The sequence below is a fragment of the Erinaceus europaeus genome, chromosome 15 (genome assembly GCF_950295315.1).
Source record: "Erinaceus europaeus chromosome 15, mEriEur2.1, whole genome shotgun sequence".
NCBI classification, from domain to species: Eukaryota; Metazoa; Chordata; class Mammalia; order Eulipotyphla; family Erinaceidae; genus Erinaceus; species Erinaceus europaeus.
The window spans coordinates 34,478,853-34,497,344 of record NC_080176.1 but is presented as its reverse complement, the minus strand read 5'-3'; the positions used below and the strand labels follow the sequence as shown (position 1 = coordinate 34,497,344).

Here is an 18,492-nt window from a genome sequence, read left to right as displayed (position 1 = left end):
ACCAAGGAACCACAGCCACTCCTGAGCCAGTTAGATTACAGCCTCCAAATGAATTGGTAAGTAAGCTTTTACCACTGTAGAAAATACAAAGACATGATTCTCCATATATACTCATCACCCAACTCCAGTAAAGCTGTTATCACTAATCTTCAGTAATTACCAACTCATGGGTAATTTTTTATTACAATTTTATCCCCTCCTAATATTAATTATTTTCAAATAAATTTCAAGTATCACTGGTAGTTATCTTTATAAGGTAGTCTCTTTAAAAAAATTGTAAACCATAACACTGTTATCACATCTGGAAAAGAAAACAGTATTTTCTAAATGTCACCAGTTAGCCAGCTATTTCTACATTTCTTCAATTACTGCTTTGTAGGTTGACTTTTGATGGTGTTTTGTTTTATGACACTAGGGCTCTATGCATGACACCCAGGCTGACGTTTTCATGCTTTATTAATATGTATATATTTGTAATACTCCATGACATATAAAGAAGTATGAAATTTAAATGTGCTTATATGTAATATTTTACTGAGCCACAGTCACACTGACTTGCCTATTACACATTGACTTGCCTATTACTGTTTTTGAATGGAGTAGTTGCAACATACGGCAAAACTGAAAATACTGTTTATGTGTATCCTTATATAAAACATTTCTGAGGGCGTAGTACGGAACTACACACTGTATTTTCATTTTATTTTATTTATTCCCTTTTGTTGCCTTTGTTTTTTATTGTTGTCGTTGTTGTTGGATAGGACAGAGAGATAGAGAGGGGGAGAAAAAGATAGACACCTGCAGACCTGCTTCACTGCCTGTGAAGCAACTCCCCTGCAGGTAGGGAGCAGGGGGCTCGAACCCAGATCCTCACACCAGTCCTTGTGCTTTGCGCTACCACCCAACTCTTTTTTTTTTTTTTTTTTTTTGCGTTCAGGGTTATTGCTGGAGCTCAATGCTGGCACTAAGAATCCTCTGCTCCTGGCAGCCATCATTTTCCATTTTATTGGGTAGGACAGAGAGAAATTGAGAGAGGACGAGAGAAAGATAGATACCTGCTGACCTGCTTTGCCACTTGTGAAGCTTCCCCTCTGCAAGTGGAGGGGGGGTTGGGGGCTCAAATCTGGATCCTTGAGTGGGTCCTTGCGCTTAGTACTATGTGTGCTTAACTGGGTGTGCCACCACCACCTGGCCCCTACACTGTGTTTTTATTATCTTGTAGCTCACTATCAATCACAAATAAAAAATAGGAAGAAAAAAAACTTGCTGTGCAGCCTGGAAGGTGGCATGGTGGCCAGGACATTGGACTTAAATAAAGTCCGGGGTCCATGGTTTGATCCCAGGTTCAGTTCCTGGAGTCACATGTGCCAGTGTTATGTTCTGGTACCCTCTCTCTTAGTAGGCCTTAAAGTTTATGGGCAGGTGAGATAGCATAATGATTATGCAAAAATGCTTTCGTTGCTGAGGCTCCAAAGTCCCATGTTCAGTCTTCATCACGAGCATAGTACAGAGCTGAGCCATGCTGCAGTTTAAAAAGAAATCCAGGACAAGCCTTACATACTGAAGCAAACATTTAACTAGAGACTAAGACCCAGGGGTTTGCATATTTATAATAAATCCACAATATTATTTAAGAAGAAATAAAAACTGTTATGTGAATTTCTCGTTTTACTTCATAGAAGGACACATATAATAAATATGTGTATTTATATGTACATATATATTATCTCATTCACAATAGTTAACTACAAGATAAGTAAGTAATTTTTTAAATATTTATGACCCAGAGAAGGGGAAAGAACTAGAGAGAGCATTATTCTGGCACATACAATGCTAGGGGTCAAACTTGGGACCCCATGCACTTATGTACCTTATACACTGTACCACCTCCAGAATTAATAAATAAGTATTTTTAACTTAAGGAAAGAGTGAAGACAATTGAACACTTTTCCAAGATAAATAATAGTTTGTGTATTTCTATTTCCATAGTTAAAATAAATACCATAGTGGTGGCTGGGCAATAGCGTAGTGGGTTCAGTGCACATGGCACAAAGCACAAGGACCAGCGTAAGGATCCCGGTTTGAGCCCCCAGCTCCCCACTTTCAGGGGGTCTTTCCTCTCCATTTCTCTTTGTCCTGTCCAACAACAATGACAGCAATAAAAAGAACAATGATAAACAACAAGGGCAACAAAAGGGAAAAAATGGCCTCTAGGTACAGTGGAGCCCCGGCGATAATCCTGGAGGCAAAAAAACAAAAACAAACCATAGTTAGAAATGGGATGTCTTGTGACTAAAGAGGTGGCTAAGTGGCTAGAGTGTGTTAGAGAAAAATGCTGGGGTGCCAGTAGGTAGCATAGTGGTTATACAAAGTGACTATCAGGCCTGAGGCTCCAAAGTCTCCTTCACCACAGGAAGCTGATCAATGCTCTGGCTGAAAACAAACAAACAAACAAAAAAACAGAACCTGTTCTGCTCATTTCCCCTCTTCCATTAAATAAATACATTAAAATTGGGATGTCTTGAGAGGTGTAAGAAATTCATCAAGCTTATTTTCTCTTCACTTTAGAATGCTACTTTTAAATTACCTGGGCAAAATTGGACCAAAAACTCCTTTGAAGGCAGCTGCAACTTTTTCAGTTGGCTGGAATACTTTTGCATGTTCAGAGTCACTGGAAAAACCACTCAACTGGCTGCTTTTTAATTACTATTTGACAGCCTGCCTCCAGTCTTCAGTTAATAAGTGAGTCATCTTTAAATTTTGGTATATCCAGGGGCGGTAACGCAGTGGGTTAGCGCATGTGGTGCAAAGCTCAAGGACCAGCATAAGGATCCGGGTTCAAGCCCCCAGCTCCCCACCTGCAGGGGAGTCGCTTCATAAGCGATGAAGCAGGTCTGCAGGTGTCTTGTCTTTCTCTCCCCCTCTCTGTCTTCCCCTCCTCTCTCCATTTCTCTCTGTCCTATCTAACAACAATGACATCAACCACAATAATAACTACAACAATAAAAACAAGGGCAACAAAAAGAAAATAAATTTTTAAAAATTGGTATATCCAAATATTTTGCCTTCTATACCTCAACAATCAAAACACTGAAAAACATAAACTGCTAAGTTACATATACATTACTAAACAATTTATAATTCAAGTGCTTTTTTGGCAATCAATAAATATAAATTGTAAATACATAGAAAACAAAATTATATTAATCTGAGTTGGCTACTTTTGAGAATCTTGTATTTTCTTTATAAATAATATGTGCTGATAAGAACCCTTCTTTCCCTGGTTCAAGCCCCAGGTTCCCCACCTGTAGGGGAGTCGCTTCACAGGCGGTGAAGCATGTCTGCAGGTGTCTTTCTCTCCCCCTCTCTGTCTTCCCTCCTCTCTCCATTTCTCTCTGTCCTATCTAAAAACAACAACATCAACACCCCAAAAAAAGTGAACTTATACAAAAATGATTTTAAGTGCAAGCTAAAAATGTAAATAAAGACTATGGTAGTTCCTTTCTGTATACCAGTAGTCACCCTGTATGATCCGGGCATCGGTGCCCCACTTTGAAGGTCACTGCTCTAGATTAGTTCAATACTGAAGACATTATTAAGTGTGTCGATTGACATTATGGGCTGTTTCCCTAGACTTTCTACTTGTGGTTAATTTTATTAGTACATAATTATCTTTTTTCTTAATTATCTTTATTTACTTATTGGATAGAGACAGAAATCGAGAGGGAAGGGGGGCATAGAGAGGAAGAGACAAAGAAACACCTGTAGCCTTGCTTCAAAATGCAAAGAACAGAGGGTTTTATTTATTTATTTATTAAAGACTATTAATACACACTTTAAGTGAATTGATAAATTTAATGTAAAGTTTAGTTAAATAATATAGTTTGTGTATGACTTAGTGAGATTCATAGTTAACCTGAAAGTTAACATTAAACGTAGGGTTAAACTTAGTATATCTGTTGCTTGGCCATGTGCATGATCCAGGTTCAAGTCTGGCCCTTACCTCATTGAAAGAAGCTTCAATGATATAATCGCGATCCCTCTCTCTCTCTCTCTCTCTCTCTCTCTCTCTCTGTTCCTCCCTCCCGCCTCCCCCTCCCCCTCCCCCTCCCTCTTCCTCTCTATCTAAAAAAAAAAAAAAATTTTAAAGAAGGGAAATAGCAGTTGACTCACTTACCATGTGTGAGGACCTTGGATTGATCCTCAGAACACCACCTGGGAGAACCTGAGGGGAGAGGTAAGGGAGGGAACCTTAGGGGCAATGAAGTGGTGCTGTCTTGCCCTTCTTTCTCTCACCCTCTCTATTATTTCTGTCACTCACCCTCTATCTAGAGAAAAAGAAAAGTACAAAATGACCTCCTGGAATGCTGGAGTGGTACAAGTATTAAGACCCAGTGATAATCCTGGTGAAAAAGGAAAGACAAAAAAAAAATCCTAGTTTTAAAAGAATTATATAATTAAGTATTTAAGGTCAACAAAATAGAAGACAACAGCAAAAATGAAAAGAATGATTTAAAATATTGGTTAAGGACCAGGAAGTAGCTCAGCCAGTAGAGTGCACACTTGGCCTTATACAGGGACCTGTATTAGAGCCCCTGGCACCACACGAGCCCCATACGCAGCACTAGGAGAAGCTCCCTCTCTGAATTTGAAATTGAAAAGGAAAAAGAAAGTACACCAGGAACTCATGTATGTGCAATGCCCTGTATGGCAGTAAATATTGCTTATAACAAGAAAAGTGACCAACATTTTTAAACTGCATGTACAAGCACATAAGTAAGTTATCCAAAACTTTTACCTTAAGCTCCCCCCTTTTTTTGTGGCAGAACTGGTTTAACAGCAACATTTTTTTAAAAAAATTTATTTATAAAAAGGAAATACTGGGGAGTCGAGCTGTAGCGCAGCTGGTTAAGCGCAGGTGGCGCAAACCACCAGGACCGACTAAGGATCCCAGTTCCAGCCCCTGGCTCCCCACAGGCAGGGGAGTCACTTCACAGGCGGTGAAGTAGGTCTGTAGGTGTCTGTCTTCCCCTCCTCTCTCCATTTCTCTCCATCCTATCCAACAACAATGACATGACATCAATACAACAATAATAACTACAACAATAAAAAACAAGGGCAACAAAAGGGAAAATAAATATAAGAAAAAGGGATACAAACTATTGTATTTACTGTTGAATGTAATTAATTCCCCAATAAATAAATTTTTAAAAAGGGGGGAAACACTGACAAAAAACACAGGATAAGAGGGGTACACAATTGCCACCACCAAAACTCCATATCCCATCCCCTCACCTGATAGCGTTCCTGTTCTTTATCCCTCGGGGAGCATGGACCCAGGGTCATTATGGGGTGCAGAAGGTGGAAGGTCTGGCTTCTGTAATTGCTTCCCCGCTGAACATGGGCATTGGCAGGTCGATCCATACTCCCAGCCTGTGTCTCTCTTTCCCTAGTGGGGCGGGGCTATGGGGAAGTGAGGCTTCAGGACACATTGGTGGGGTCCTCTGCCAGGGAAGTCCGGTTGGCATCACAGTAGCATCTGGAACCTGGTGGCTGAAAAAAGAGTTAACATATAAAGCCAAACAAACTGTTGACTAATCATGAACCTAAAGGCTGGAATAGTGCAGGTGAAGAATGGGGGGGGGGGGGTTGCGGGTGGTAGCACACCTGGTTGAGCACACATTACACAATGCACAAGGATCCAGGGGAAAGCTTCATAAGTGGTGAAGCAGTGTTGCAGATGTCTCTCTCCCTCTCTATCACCCCCTTCCCTCTCAATTTCTGGCTGTCTTTATCCAATAAATAAATAAAGATAATGAAAAAAAAATTTTTTAAAGAGTTGGGGGTCTTCGTTTTGTAGATAGTTAGTAGTCCTATTTTAGTTATATTCCAAAGAGCCCATGACTGTACTGTTTTTTTTTTTCCTGAGCCTGACATCTGATATGCAGGTGGATCCAAATTATTGTCTAGGGAGATGATGTCATGGCTGGAAAAGGACCAGGAAGCTGAATCAGGAAAAAGAGTAGATCCCAAATATGGAAAAGGTGTATAAATATTGTTGACTGTAAGACCCATCGATTTGATGTGATCTGGGGCCCATATTCAGCTTAGAAGCCTATGTGACCTCTGCATCCCTGTATATCTGAGCTCACATTCTGTGGTCATGAGTAGAAACATTCTAAGCTGCCCCAATTTCAGGGCCCATCTTACTCAGGTGGAAGATAGCCTCCCTTTAGAGGATGGAACATTCTCTACCGTTGTCGATCCACGTTGAGGGCAAGGTCCTATGGGGGCCCACAAAGTAATCTATTGTGTTGTTCCTGATAAAGATGACCCATAACAATGGAGAGCAGGATCTAGTGGAGGTCTAGGCTCATCATGTCTGTTTGGGAATCTCAAGACTCCCCTACTAGGGCCCCAGCTGATGGGGTGTCCTGATAGTGACTAAAGAGTCATCGTTAAAGTATGCCAGTCTCGAGAGTTGGGCGGTAGCGCAGCGGGTTAAGCGCACATGGCGCAAAGTGCAAGGACTGACATAAGGATCCCGGTTCGAGCCCCCGGTTCCCCACCTGCAGGGGAGTCGCTTCACAAGTGGTGAAGCAGGCCTGCTGGTGTCTGTCTTTCTCTCCTCCTCTCTGTCTTCCCCTCCTCTCTCCATTTCTCTCTGTCCTATCCAACAATGACGACATCAATAACAACAATAACTACAACAGTAAAATGCCAAGGGCAACAAAAGGGAATAAAAATTTTTAAAAAATTTTTTAAATGCCTAAATGTTTTCAGAGGCCAGGGCAGTGGTGCACATATTGCCCTGTGCAAAGACCCAGGTTCAATCCTCCAGTCCCCACCTGCAGGGGTGGCTTCATGGACAGTGAAGCATGTCTGTCCCTCCTCTCTATTGACGCTTCTCTCTTAATTTCTCTCTGTCTTGTCATATAAAACAAATGAGTATTAAAATGTTTTGGGAGTCAGGCGGTAGTGCAGCGAGTTAAGCATATGTCGTGCAAAGCGCAAGAACCGGCATAAAGATCCCGGTTCAAGCCCCCAGCTCCCCACCTGCAGGGGGGTCACATTATAGGCAGTGAAACAGGTCTGCAGGTATCTATCTTTCTCTTCCCCTCCCCTCTCCATTTCTCTTTGTCCTATCCAAGAACAACAGCAGTAATAGTTATAACAATAAAACAAGGACAACAAAAGGGATTAAATAAATATTTTAAAAAATGAAAGATCTTTTCAGGAAAAATAATGATATACTCCTGCCATGTCTAGGTAGGTGTGTGTGTGTGTGTGTGTAAGTGTGTGTGCCTGCCTGTGTGATTCTGCCACTCCTGGGCTGACTTTCATTTCAAGTAGAGGGGTGGGGGAGATCCTGCAGCACTACCCCCACCTCCGTGCAGCGACCCCCTTGTCCTGACATGTTCCATGTAGTGACAGGGCTCACTCAGATGCTCACCTCACCTCACTCACGTAAGGTGTGTGTGTGTGTGTGTTTTCTGCTAGGTAAGCTATTTCCTCTCTACTGATAATAAGTAATTTTTTTTAATTTTTAAATTTATTTTTAAAAGGAGATATTAACAAAACCATAGGGTAAGAGGGATACAACTCCACACAATTCCCACCACCAGATCTCCGGATCCCATCCCTTCCCCTGATAGCTTTCTTATTCTTTATCCCTCTAGGAGTATGGACCCTAGGTCATTGTGGGATGCAGAAGGTGGAAGGTCTGGCTTCTCTTATTGCTTCCCCGCTGAACATGGGCATTGACTGGTCAATCCATACTCCCAGCCTGCCTCTCTCTTTCCCTAGTAGGTTGGGGCTCTGGGGAAGCGGACCTCCAGGACACATAGGTGGGGTCATCTGTCCAGGGAAGTCTGGTTGGCATCATGCTGGCATCTGGAACCTGGTGGCTGAAAAGAGAGTTAACATACAAAGCCAAACAAATTGTTGAGCAATCATGGACCTAAAAGCTGGAATAGTGCATATGAAGTGTTGGGGGTACTCACTGCAGACTATTGTGTACTTTTGCTTTCAGGTATATATTTTGCCCTAGTTTATGGATACGTGTGAACAATGAGTAAATATTTCATGAGTACCAACTCTGTGCCTTTGCTCAGCTGTTGTTATTATTATGTATTTGAGGTAGGATCCAGAGGAGAATAAGCTTTTTTTTTTTTCACTTTTGAAATTCTTTCATTCCAGGCACCGGCATATGTTTGTAAAACAAATTGACATGGATCATGTCATGAAGGTAAGAAAGAAAATTGTGTGATATTTTTACTTCCTTTTTGGATTGTAAGAATAAATATAATCTGTTTTTGTTTTTCAGGCTAAATCCATCAGAGAATTTGATAAGCGATTTACTTCAGTCATGTTTGGATATAGAACAATTGATGATTACTATACTGATGCCAGTCCAAATCATAGACTGAAATCAGTAGCAATTCCAGTGCTATGTCTGAATTCTGTGGATGATGTCTTCTCACCCAGTCATGGTAAAATTAGCATTTGAATATATATTTTGAAATAGCTGTCTTAATTATTCTTCTTTTAAAGACATTAGAGTAATAAGAAGTAAAGTGTTAGTCACATATATGGTCTCCCAAAGCAGAAAATAATACCTAGGTAGTCTTAATTTAGTGTATGTCTCATCTCAGAACGATTTAAACATTCCAGGTGTGTATGTATGGAACTGGAACCACTGTTTCACAGCTCTGGGCTACCTTTTCCTTTTTTTTTTTCTTTTCTTTTTTTTTTTTTTTGATTTTGTGAATGATTTAGTGATGATTGACAAGACTGTAGGATAAGAGTGGTATAATTGTACAATTCCCACCTCCAGAGTTTCACATCCCATCCCCTCCATTGGAAGTTTTCCTGTTCTTTATCCCTCTGGGAGTATGGACCAAAGATCTTTAAGGGGTGCAGAAGGTGGAAGTTCTGGCTTCTGTAATTGCTTCTCCACTGGACATAGGCATTGACAGGTCAGTCCATACCCCCCATCTAGTTTCTGTCTTTCCCTAGTGGGGCAGGGCTCTGGGGAGGTGATGTTCCAGGACACATTGTTGAGGTTGTCTGCCCAGGGAAGTCAGGATGGCTTCATGGTAGCATCTGCAACTTGATAACTGAAAAACATTAAGATGAAAAGCAGAACAAATTGTTTAATAAACAGGAACCTAAAGGCAAGAATAGAGCAGGTGAAATTTGGAATCTTCATGTTGGAAGAAGCTAGGAAGTCTATCTTAGATATATTTCCAGGGGGGCATGACTTTACTCATTTCTGTCTGAGCCTGATAGCTAACATGCAGGTTCTGAGAGTATTGTCTGAGAAGATGGTGTCGTTTTGAGAATAGGACTAGAAAGCTGGATCAGGGTAGAGAGTAGCTCCCAAATGTGGGAAAAGTATATAAATATCATTAACTATAAACCCTATTGATCTGACCTAGGGCCCATGTCCATTCATACCTAGCACAGGAGCCTGTGTAACCTCTGCATCCCTGCCAGTCTGAACTCGCAGTCCATGGTCACAGCTGGGAACATTCTAGGCTGCACTCATTTCAGGACAGTCTTTCTCAAGTGGCAGAGTATGCTGACCCAGCCTCCCTTTGGAGAGTGGGACAGTTTCTACCATTATTGTTCTACATTGAGGGCAAGGTCCTGTGGAGGCCCACAAGATGGTTTATGATGTTATTCCTGATGGAGATGACCAGTGATAGTGGAGAGAAGGATCTGTTAGAGATCTAGGCTCATCATATCTATGTGGGAATCCCAGGATTCCCTGACTAGAGCCCCAGATGATGAGGTGGTCTGGTGTAGTGACCAAAATGGCCATCATTAATGTATGCCAGTCTCTTACCCTTATCTAGCTTTTGTTGTCTTTTCTTTATCTGACAGGGCTAGGCTTAGAGTGATTGAGGGAAGTGAAATGGGAAGTAGGTGAGGAGGGCATCTAGGTCTAAGTAGAAACTATTTGTTTTTTGTTGTTGTTGCCCTTTTTACTACAGCCCTTGTTATTGTTGTTATTGTTGCCACTGATGTTGTTGGATAGGACAGAGAGAAATGGAGAGAGGAGGAGAAGATGGTGGGGGGAGAGAAAGATAGACACACCTGCAGACCTGCTACACCGCTTGTGAAGCGGACCCCCCCCTGTAGGTGGGGAGCCAGGGGCTCGAACTGGGATCCTTAACGACAGTCCTTGCACTTTGCACCATGTGTGCTTAACCCACTGTGCTACCATCCGACCCCCAGTAGAAACTATTTGATTAAGTACTTTATGGTGTCTTTTTTTATGGTGTCATTCTACTTACATGCTGCACTTATTGAGTAACTGTAGACTATTCTGCACTTTTACTTTAAGGTATACATTTTCCCCTAACTTACGGGTGCATGTGCAAGTATGCCCTATCTTATGGTCCCTGGTCTATATCTAGGTTCTTTAACTCTGCCAGGAGGTGTGCCACCCAAAATGGAACTTAGTCCTATGAGCTAGGAAAGGTCTCACCCAAGTAGTGGAGCTGGAAGGTTGCCTTCCAAGACTTGGGTTCCCTGGACACAATCCAAAGTGAAACATACCAAGGTGGCACTGATTTGCATTGATTTGCAATGATTAGGCTGAGCTCAGCAAATGCAGCATCAAATGGTTTGCATCAAGAGAAGCATGAAGGAAAACAAGCAAAGCCCAGAGGTTCTATACAAGACCTTACCATGATTTATGTCATTTAATACTATTTACAAGTAAGTATATCATATCCTGACAAGATTGGTTGCTTCTGGTCTCCCTGACGTAAGATTATAGGTAATTTAGTATTTTTTAAAAAGTTATTAGAAATGCATTAACAGTATGAGCCCAGTGTTGAAATTCAGTTTACTAATTTGAAACCTTAAGTGCTTAGATTGAAGGAATATATACTCAGAACTGAAATCTATGCATTCAGAACCTCAAGGTATTCAATCTGTTTTTCCCCTCATTTTAATTAAAAAATGATTTATAAGACTATTAGTCAATAGTATTTTATATTAACACTATTCCCACCACCCATTCTAGAATCTGTGTCCCTACCCCGACCCCCTACAGTGAGTGGAGCTGAAAATCTACCCTCTCACCCCACAAGTTTTTTACTGTGGTGCAATACTCCAAACTTAGATTCTGCTTTGTGTTTCCCTTTCTGTTTTTCTCTCTCAATTTCTGTTTATGAGTGGGATCATCCCATATTTATCTTTCTCTTGTTATCTCACTTAACATGATTCCTTCTAGCTCCATCCAAGATGTATCAAAGAAGATGGGTTCATTATTCTTAGTAGCTGCCTAGTATTCCATTGTGTATATATATACCACAGCTTTTTCAGACACTCAGCTGTTGTTGGACATGTGGGTTGCTTCCAGTTTTTGGCTATTATGAATTGTGCTGCTATGAACATAGGTATACACAGATCTTTTTTGATGGGTGTGATTGAGTCCTTAGGAGAGGAATTACTGGAAAGTCTATTTCTAGCCTTGTGAGGGTTTTCCAGAATGCTCTTCACAGGGGTTGAACCAATTACAGTCCCACCAGCAGTGCAGTAGGGTTCCTTTGTCCCCACAGCCTCTCCAGCACTTGTTGCTACTGTCATTTTTTGATGTATGACATTCTCACAGGGGTGAGGTGGTATCTCATTGTTGTCTTTATTTGCATTTCTCTGACAATCAGTGACTTGAAGCAATTTTTCACGTCTGTTGGCCTTTTGTATTCCTTCTGTAGTGAATATTCTGTTCATATCCTCTGCCCACTTTTGGATTGGGTCATTTGTTAAGTTTGGTGAGCTCTTTATATATTTTAGTTATTAGCCTCATCTGATGTATAGCATGTGAAGATCTCCCATTCTGTGAGGAGTGTCTTTGTTTGGATGATGGTTAAGTATTTGATGGTGTGTGTGTGTGTGTGTGTGTGTGTGTGTGTGTGTGTGTAACTAGAGCCACTGTTTCACAGCTCTGGGCTACCATTTTTGTTCAGATAGAGAGATGCAAAAAAAGTGGGACAACACAACAGTGAACTTTCTCCACTGACACCTCCCATTTGGTGCTGGAACTTGAACTTGTGTCACATGAAAGGCAATGCAGGTATTCTACCTAAGTCTCTTCTATCCAAATATTTTCAATTTTAAATATGTAAACCCTGTATTTTAACACATTATGAGAATTTTTAATATTTTATTTATTTATTTATGATAAAGATAGGAGAGAGGAAGAACTAGACATCTTTTCTGCTACATGTGCTGCCTAACCCTAACCCTAACCCTAACCCTAACCCTAACCCTAACCCTAACCCTCATGCTTGAGAGTTCAGTGTTTTATCCACTGCACCACCTCCTGGACCACGATTATGAGAGTTTTTAAACAAATAATGGCTCTCAATTTTTTCCATTCTTTATTTTAAAAAATCTTTTTAAAAGATCTTTTAATATATTTTATTTATTTATTTTCCCTTTTGTTGCCATTGTTGTGGAGAGAGGAGGGGAAGACGGACGGTGGGGGGGGATAGACACCTGCAGACCTGCTTCACCACCTGTGAAGCAACTCCCCATGCAGGTGGGGAGCCAGGGGTTCAAACCTGGATCCTTAAGCCGGTCCTTGTGCTTCGCGCCACGTGCGCTTAACCGACTGCACTACCTCTGGACTTCCCTATTTATTTATTTGTTTGTTTGTTTGTTTATTTGCCTTCAGGGTTATTGCCGGGGCTTGGTGCCTGCACAATGAATCCACTGCTCCTGGAGGCCATTTTTTCCCTTTTGTTACCCTGTTTTACCATTGTTGTGGTTATTATTATCATTGTTATTGATGTTGTTGTTGTTGGATAGGACAGAGAGAAATGTAGAAAGGAGGGGAAGATAGAGAGGGGGAGAGAAAGATAGACACCTGCAGACCTGCTTCACTGCCTGTAAAGCAACTCCCCTGCAGGAGGGCGTCCGGGAGCTGGAACAGGGATCCTTCCGCTGGTCACCGCTTTGCGCCATGTGTGCTAAACCCACTGTGCTACCGCCTGACCCCCTTTTATCTCCTTTTTAAAATCTGTGTTTATTGGATAGAGACAAACAGAAAGCAAGAGGGAAGGGGGTGATAGGGAGAGAGAGACACCTGCAGCCCTGCTTCACCACTCGTAAAGCTTTCCCCCCAGAGTCCCAGGTTCAACATCCCTGTACCACCATAAGCCAGAGCTGAGCAGAGCTCAGGTCAAAAAAAAGGAACAAATAATGGCTAAATGGAATAAATCTGACTGATATTAACCATCTACATTCTTTTTTCCCCCTTTTTTCTTTTTTTTTAAACCATCTACATTCTTATAACAGATCATGTTTATAGCTAGACACTAGATCATCATTTTTAGATTCATTCATTCATATTTAATAGTAACGCAAAATTATAAATTCATTCTAGTTTTGAGAAATTAAAGATGATTCAAAGAATGGTGAATACTTACACTATCCTAGAAATTCCCACTTAGATGTTAAACCAAGAAAAAAACCTAGTGTCATTACTTGTGTGAGAGTTAAAAATTCATGACTTGGCCCCACACCTATGGATATCTAATCTTTGACAAAGGTGCCTATACTACTAAATGGGGAAAGCAGAGTCTCTTCAACAAATGGTGTTGGAAACAATGGGTTGAAACATGCAGAAGAATGAAACTGAATCACTGTATTTCACCAAATACAAAAGTAAATTCCAAGTGGATCAAGGACTTGGATTTTAGACCAGAAACTATCAGATACTTAGAGGAAAATACTGGCAGAATTCTTTTCCGCATAAATTTTAAAGTCATTTTCAATGAAACAAATCCAATTACAAAGAAGACTAAGACAAGTATAAACCTATGGGACTACATCAAATTAAAAAGCTTCTTCACAGCAAAAGAAACCACTACCCAAACCAAGAGACCCCTCACAGAATGGGAGAAGATCTTTACATGCCATACATCAGATAAGAGTTTAATAACCAACATATATAAAGAGCTTGCCAGACTCAACAACAAGACAACAAATAAGACCATCCAAAAATGGGGGGAGGACTTGGACAGAATATTCACCATAGAAGAGATCCAAAAGGCTGAGAAACATATGAAAAAATGCTCCAAGTCTCTGATTGTCAGAGAAATGCAAATAAAGACAACAGTGAGATATCACTTCACTCCTGTGAGAATGTCATACATCAGAAAAGGTCACAGCAGCAAATGCTGGAGAGGGTGTGGGGTCAAAGGAACCCTCCTACACTGCTGGTGGGAATGCAAATTGGTTCAACCTCTGTGGAGAACAGTCTGGAGAACTCTCAGAAGGCTAGAAATGGAACTACCCTATGACCCTGCAATTCCTCTCCTGGGGATATGTCCTAAAGAACCCAACACATCCATCCAAAAAGATCTGTGTACACATATGTTCTTGGCAGCACAATTTGTAATAGCCAAAACCTGGAAGCAATCCAGGTGTCCAATGACAGATGAGTGGCTGAGCAAGTTGTGCTATATACACAATGGAATACTACTCAGCTGTAAAAAATGGTGACTTCACCGTTTTCAGCCGATCTTAGATGGACCTTGAAAAAAATCATGTTGAGTGAAATAAGTGAGAAACAGAAGGATGAATATGGGATGATCTCACTCTCAGGCAGAAGTTGAATAACAAGAGCAGAAAAGAAAACACAAGTAGAACCTGATATTGGCATATCGCACCAAAGTAAAAGACTCTGGGATGGGAGTGGGTGGGTGGGGAGAATACAGGTCCATGAAGGATGATAAATGACATAGTGGGGGTTGTATTGTTAAATGGGAAACTGGGGAATGTTATGCATGTACAAACTACTGTATTTACTGTTGAATGTAAAACATTAATTCCCCAATAAAGGAAAAAAAAAATTCATGACTTAGGTTAAGTTGACAAAAAAAAAAATTAGGATTTCTGATGCCAACTAGTGGCTCTATAAAGGACTCAAGGTTCTGGAGAGAGATAGCTAGATATGTAGAGCATGTGCCTTGCCTTTCTGGGAGACACATGGGAGCACCAAGAACAGCACAAAAGGTGATGCTTGGTGAATGATGCTTTGGTGTAGAACATCGCGCTACCACTGACTCCCAAATGTTGTAGTTTCTTTTTATTTTATTTTATTTTTTTTTATTTTTTATTTTTTTAACCAGAACACTGTTCAGCTCTGGCTTATGGTGGTGTGGAGGATTGAACCTGGGACTTTGGAGCCTCAGGCATGAGAATCTGTTTGCATAACCATTATGCTATCTACCCTCCACCCTCAGTTTCAGTTTTTACCAATGGGCTAGAACAAATGCTGGGAAACTTATATTTGTAAAAGAAGGGTCAGTGAAGTTTAAAGGTGGATGGAGAAACCCTACATTTTAATAAAATGAAAATATGCTAAACAAATCACTATTCAATTTACTATTCAAAGTTCAGTTTCATTTTCTGGTCATTTGTGGTCAAAGGCCAAAAGTTCCAGTCATTTAGAGTTACTTACAATTACAAATCGCACAATAAAATGTTATCCCCAGAGAAATGATAGGTAATTTTCTTGCTCTAGGCCTTAGGGATTTTCTGAAGTAGAATTTAATTTTATTTTATGACAGAATTTCAGAAAGACCAGAGCACTGCTCACCTGTGGCTTAGGGTGCTTCTGGGGATTGAACCTGGGACCTAGAAGCCTCAGGAATGAAAATCATTTGCATAACAATTATGCTGCCTTCCCAGCCCCAGAATAATTTATTTTTATTAGTGATTTACAAAATTATAAAATAACAGGTACAATTTCACACTGCTCCCACCCCCAAAGTTCTGCGTTCCCATTTACTCCATCAGAAACTGCAGTAATTCTCCCAATGTCACAGATAATAGGTTGACTATTATATCTACAACTGTCTATCTATCTACCTATTTTCCCCATTTTTTCTATGGTTCTGCTGTCTCTTCTATTTGAAGTCACAGCTATACTTCTTACTACTTCTTTCCTTTTTTCTTCTCTCTCTGGATCCTGATGGACTGGGGTTCAGAGCCCTCTAGTCATCTTCCCCTACCATTTCTCCCCTTCTCTGGGAATATGGAAAAAATTCTTTTTTGGGGTACAGAAGGTGGGGGTGTGTGTCTGGCTTCTGTAATTGCTTCTCTGCTGCATATGTGTGTTGGCAGGTCAAAGTATTTAGGGAGATAATAAGGTAAAAGTTTTATAAAAATATATTAGGAAATTTCATTGGAAAAAAATTAGAGGTCAAGTCTACTGAGCCTTAATATATGATGAATTTAATAATCTTGTATTTGTTTACTTATGTTTACATACATACATACATATTTTTGGTACCAAATTCCACATTTCTTTTTTCTCTCTCTTTTCCAAATTTCTTATTTCTTGAATTAAGAAAGCAAGGAATCAATTCAGACATAATTTTCCTTTATACTGTTCCTGGGGGGAAACAAAAACTGTTCCCCATGAAACATGACTATACTGTCTGCAGGTGCCACTTTCATGGAAATGTTCAAGGACAGAGAGTTTTCTTCAGTGTAAAATGAGAGAAAAGCTCTAACATAGAAGCATCAGAAAGAAGAACCATTGATGGGAAAGTACTCTTTTTTTTTTTTTTTTGACTCCAAGGTTATCGCTGGGCTTGTGCCTGTACTATGAATCCACTGCTCCTGGAGGCTATTTTTTCCCTTTTGTTGCTCTTTTTGTTTTATTGTTGTTGTGGCTATTATTATTGTGCTTATTGATGTCGTTGGATAGGACAGAGAGAACTAGAGAGAGGAGGGGAAGAAAGAGAGAGGGAGAGAAAGATACCTGCAGATCTGCTTCACCGTTTGTGAAACAACTTCTCTTCAGGTGGGGAGCCGGGAGCTCGAACCAGGATCCTTGCGCAGGCCCTTAGGCTTTGCGCCATGTGCGCTTACCCCGCTGCGCCACCACTGGAACCCCACTCTTTTTTAAAAATATATTTATTTATTTATTTATTCCCTTTTGTTGCCCTTTTTTATTATTGTTGTAGTTATTGTTGTTGATGTCCTTGATGCCATTACTTGTTCCTTTTTTTTGACCTGAGCACTGCTCAGTTCTGGCTTATGATGGTACAGGGATGTTGAACCTGGGACTCTGGAACCTCAGGCAGTCGAATCTCTTTGCATAGCTATTGTGCTGTCTACCCATACCCATATGTTTCTTTGTTTAGAGGTGGTTTAATTATGATTGGAAATGATAATGGTGTATATTTTTCTTAACAAAAAATTATATAAATCACATTTTTTTCTCACCCTCCCCCTCTTTAATCTCTCTCTCTCTCTCTTTTTCCAAGCTATTCCAATAGAAACTGCTAAACAAAATCCTAATGTTGCTTTGGTCCTAACTTCTTATGGAGGCCATATTGGTTTTCTGGAGGGAATCTGGCCAAGGCAGTCCACTTACATGGACCGAGTCTTCAAGCAATTCGTGCAGGCCATGATCGAGCATGGCCATGAACTCTCTAGCATGTGACAAGTGCATTCTGTCTGGAACACCATAAAGGGGCAGCTCCGCTTAATACACAGAAATCAACTGCTGTATACAGAGCAAATAAGCCAGCAGGTGTGAGGAAGCCCAAGACAACATGCAGAACTGCTGTTTGAGGAAATAGACTAACTTTGTAGCAAGAGATTAAACATAGATTCAGATTATGATTATGTAGATTTTATTTTTACTATGCCTTACCCAATATGACCTTAACTAATGTAGTACAAACATGAAATTGCACTTAACCAAAACTATTGTGTAAAGGGATTTTAATTCCTCAGGGTTTACTTTAGGTTAGTATTTTCTTTTTTCAGATTACTCATTTTATGTGTTTTAATAATACTCTAATGACTGTTAAGAGATTTAGACTATTTGAATGTATGTTCCAAGTTGACACATTCCTAGGGATGTTTATATCTAATGATGATGGAATAGTTGAATATACTGAATAAGCTGAAATAGTGTAATATACAACATGCTAAATATTTATTCTAACTTTAAAAGACATGCAACAATATTAGACTGACTTCTATACAGGCTCTTTTACTCAATATTAAATTCAGGAAGGCTAATTTATGTTTGTAATGATTATAGCTTACATGCTTATTTTTTTAATTATGTGCATACTTATATATCATTGTATTAAAATGAATTGTACCATTTTAAGTTGTTTGTGAGGTTTTTTGTTTTTTTTTTTCCCCTCCAGGGTTATTGCTAGGGCTCTGTGCCTGCACCACAAATCCACTTCCTGGAGGCTGTTTTTTCCCTTTTGTTGCCCTTGTTTTATTGTCATTGTGGTTATCATTATTATTGTTATTGATGTCATTGTTGGATAGGACAGAGAGAAATGGGGAGGGGAGGGGAAGACAGAGAGGGAGAAAGACAGACACCTACAGACCTGCTTCACCACCTGTGAAGCAACTCCCCTGCAAGTGAGGAGTCAGGGTCTCGAACCGGGATCCTTACGCAGATCCTTGCGCTTTGTGCCACCTGAG

The 18,492-nt window shown here is 40.3% G+C and overlaps 1 protein-coding gene across 2 annotated transcripts in view; it reads left to right on the top strand.

The window, feature by feature from the left end:
- ABHD3 (abhydrolase domain containing 3, phospholipase) overlaps window positions 1–18,163 on the top strand; it is a 72,944-nt gene extending 54,781 nt beyond the window's left edge. The window contains exons 6-9 of one of the 2 annotated variants that reach the window (XM_060173561.1): window positions 2,569–2,742; window positions 8,200–8,248; window positions 8,327–8,492; window positions 17,304–18,163. In XM_060173561.1, coding sequence (XP_060029544.1) covers window positions 2,569–2,742; window positions 8,200–8,248; window positions 8,327–8,492; window positions 17,304–17,482 — 568 coding nt within the window. In that variant the 3' untranslated portion in view covers window positions 17,483–18,163. The remainder of the gene's footprint in view (window positions 1–2,568; window positions 2,743–8,199; window positions 8,249–8,326; window positions 8,493–17,303) is intronic. The other variant, XM_060173562.1, reaches the window with a different exon arrangement.
- The last annotated feature ends 329 nt before the right edge of the window (window positions 18,164–18,492 follow it).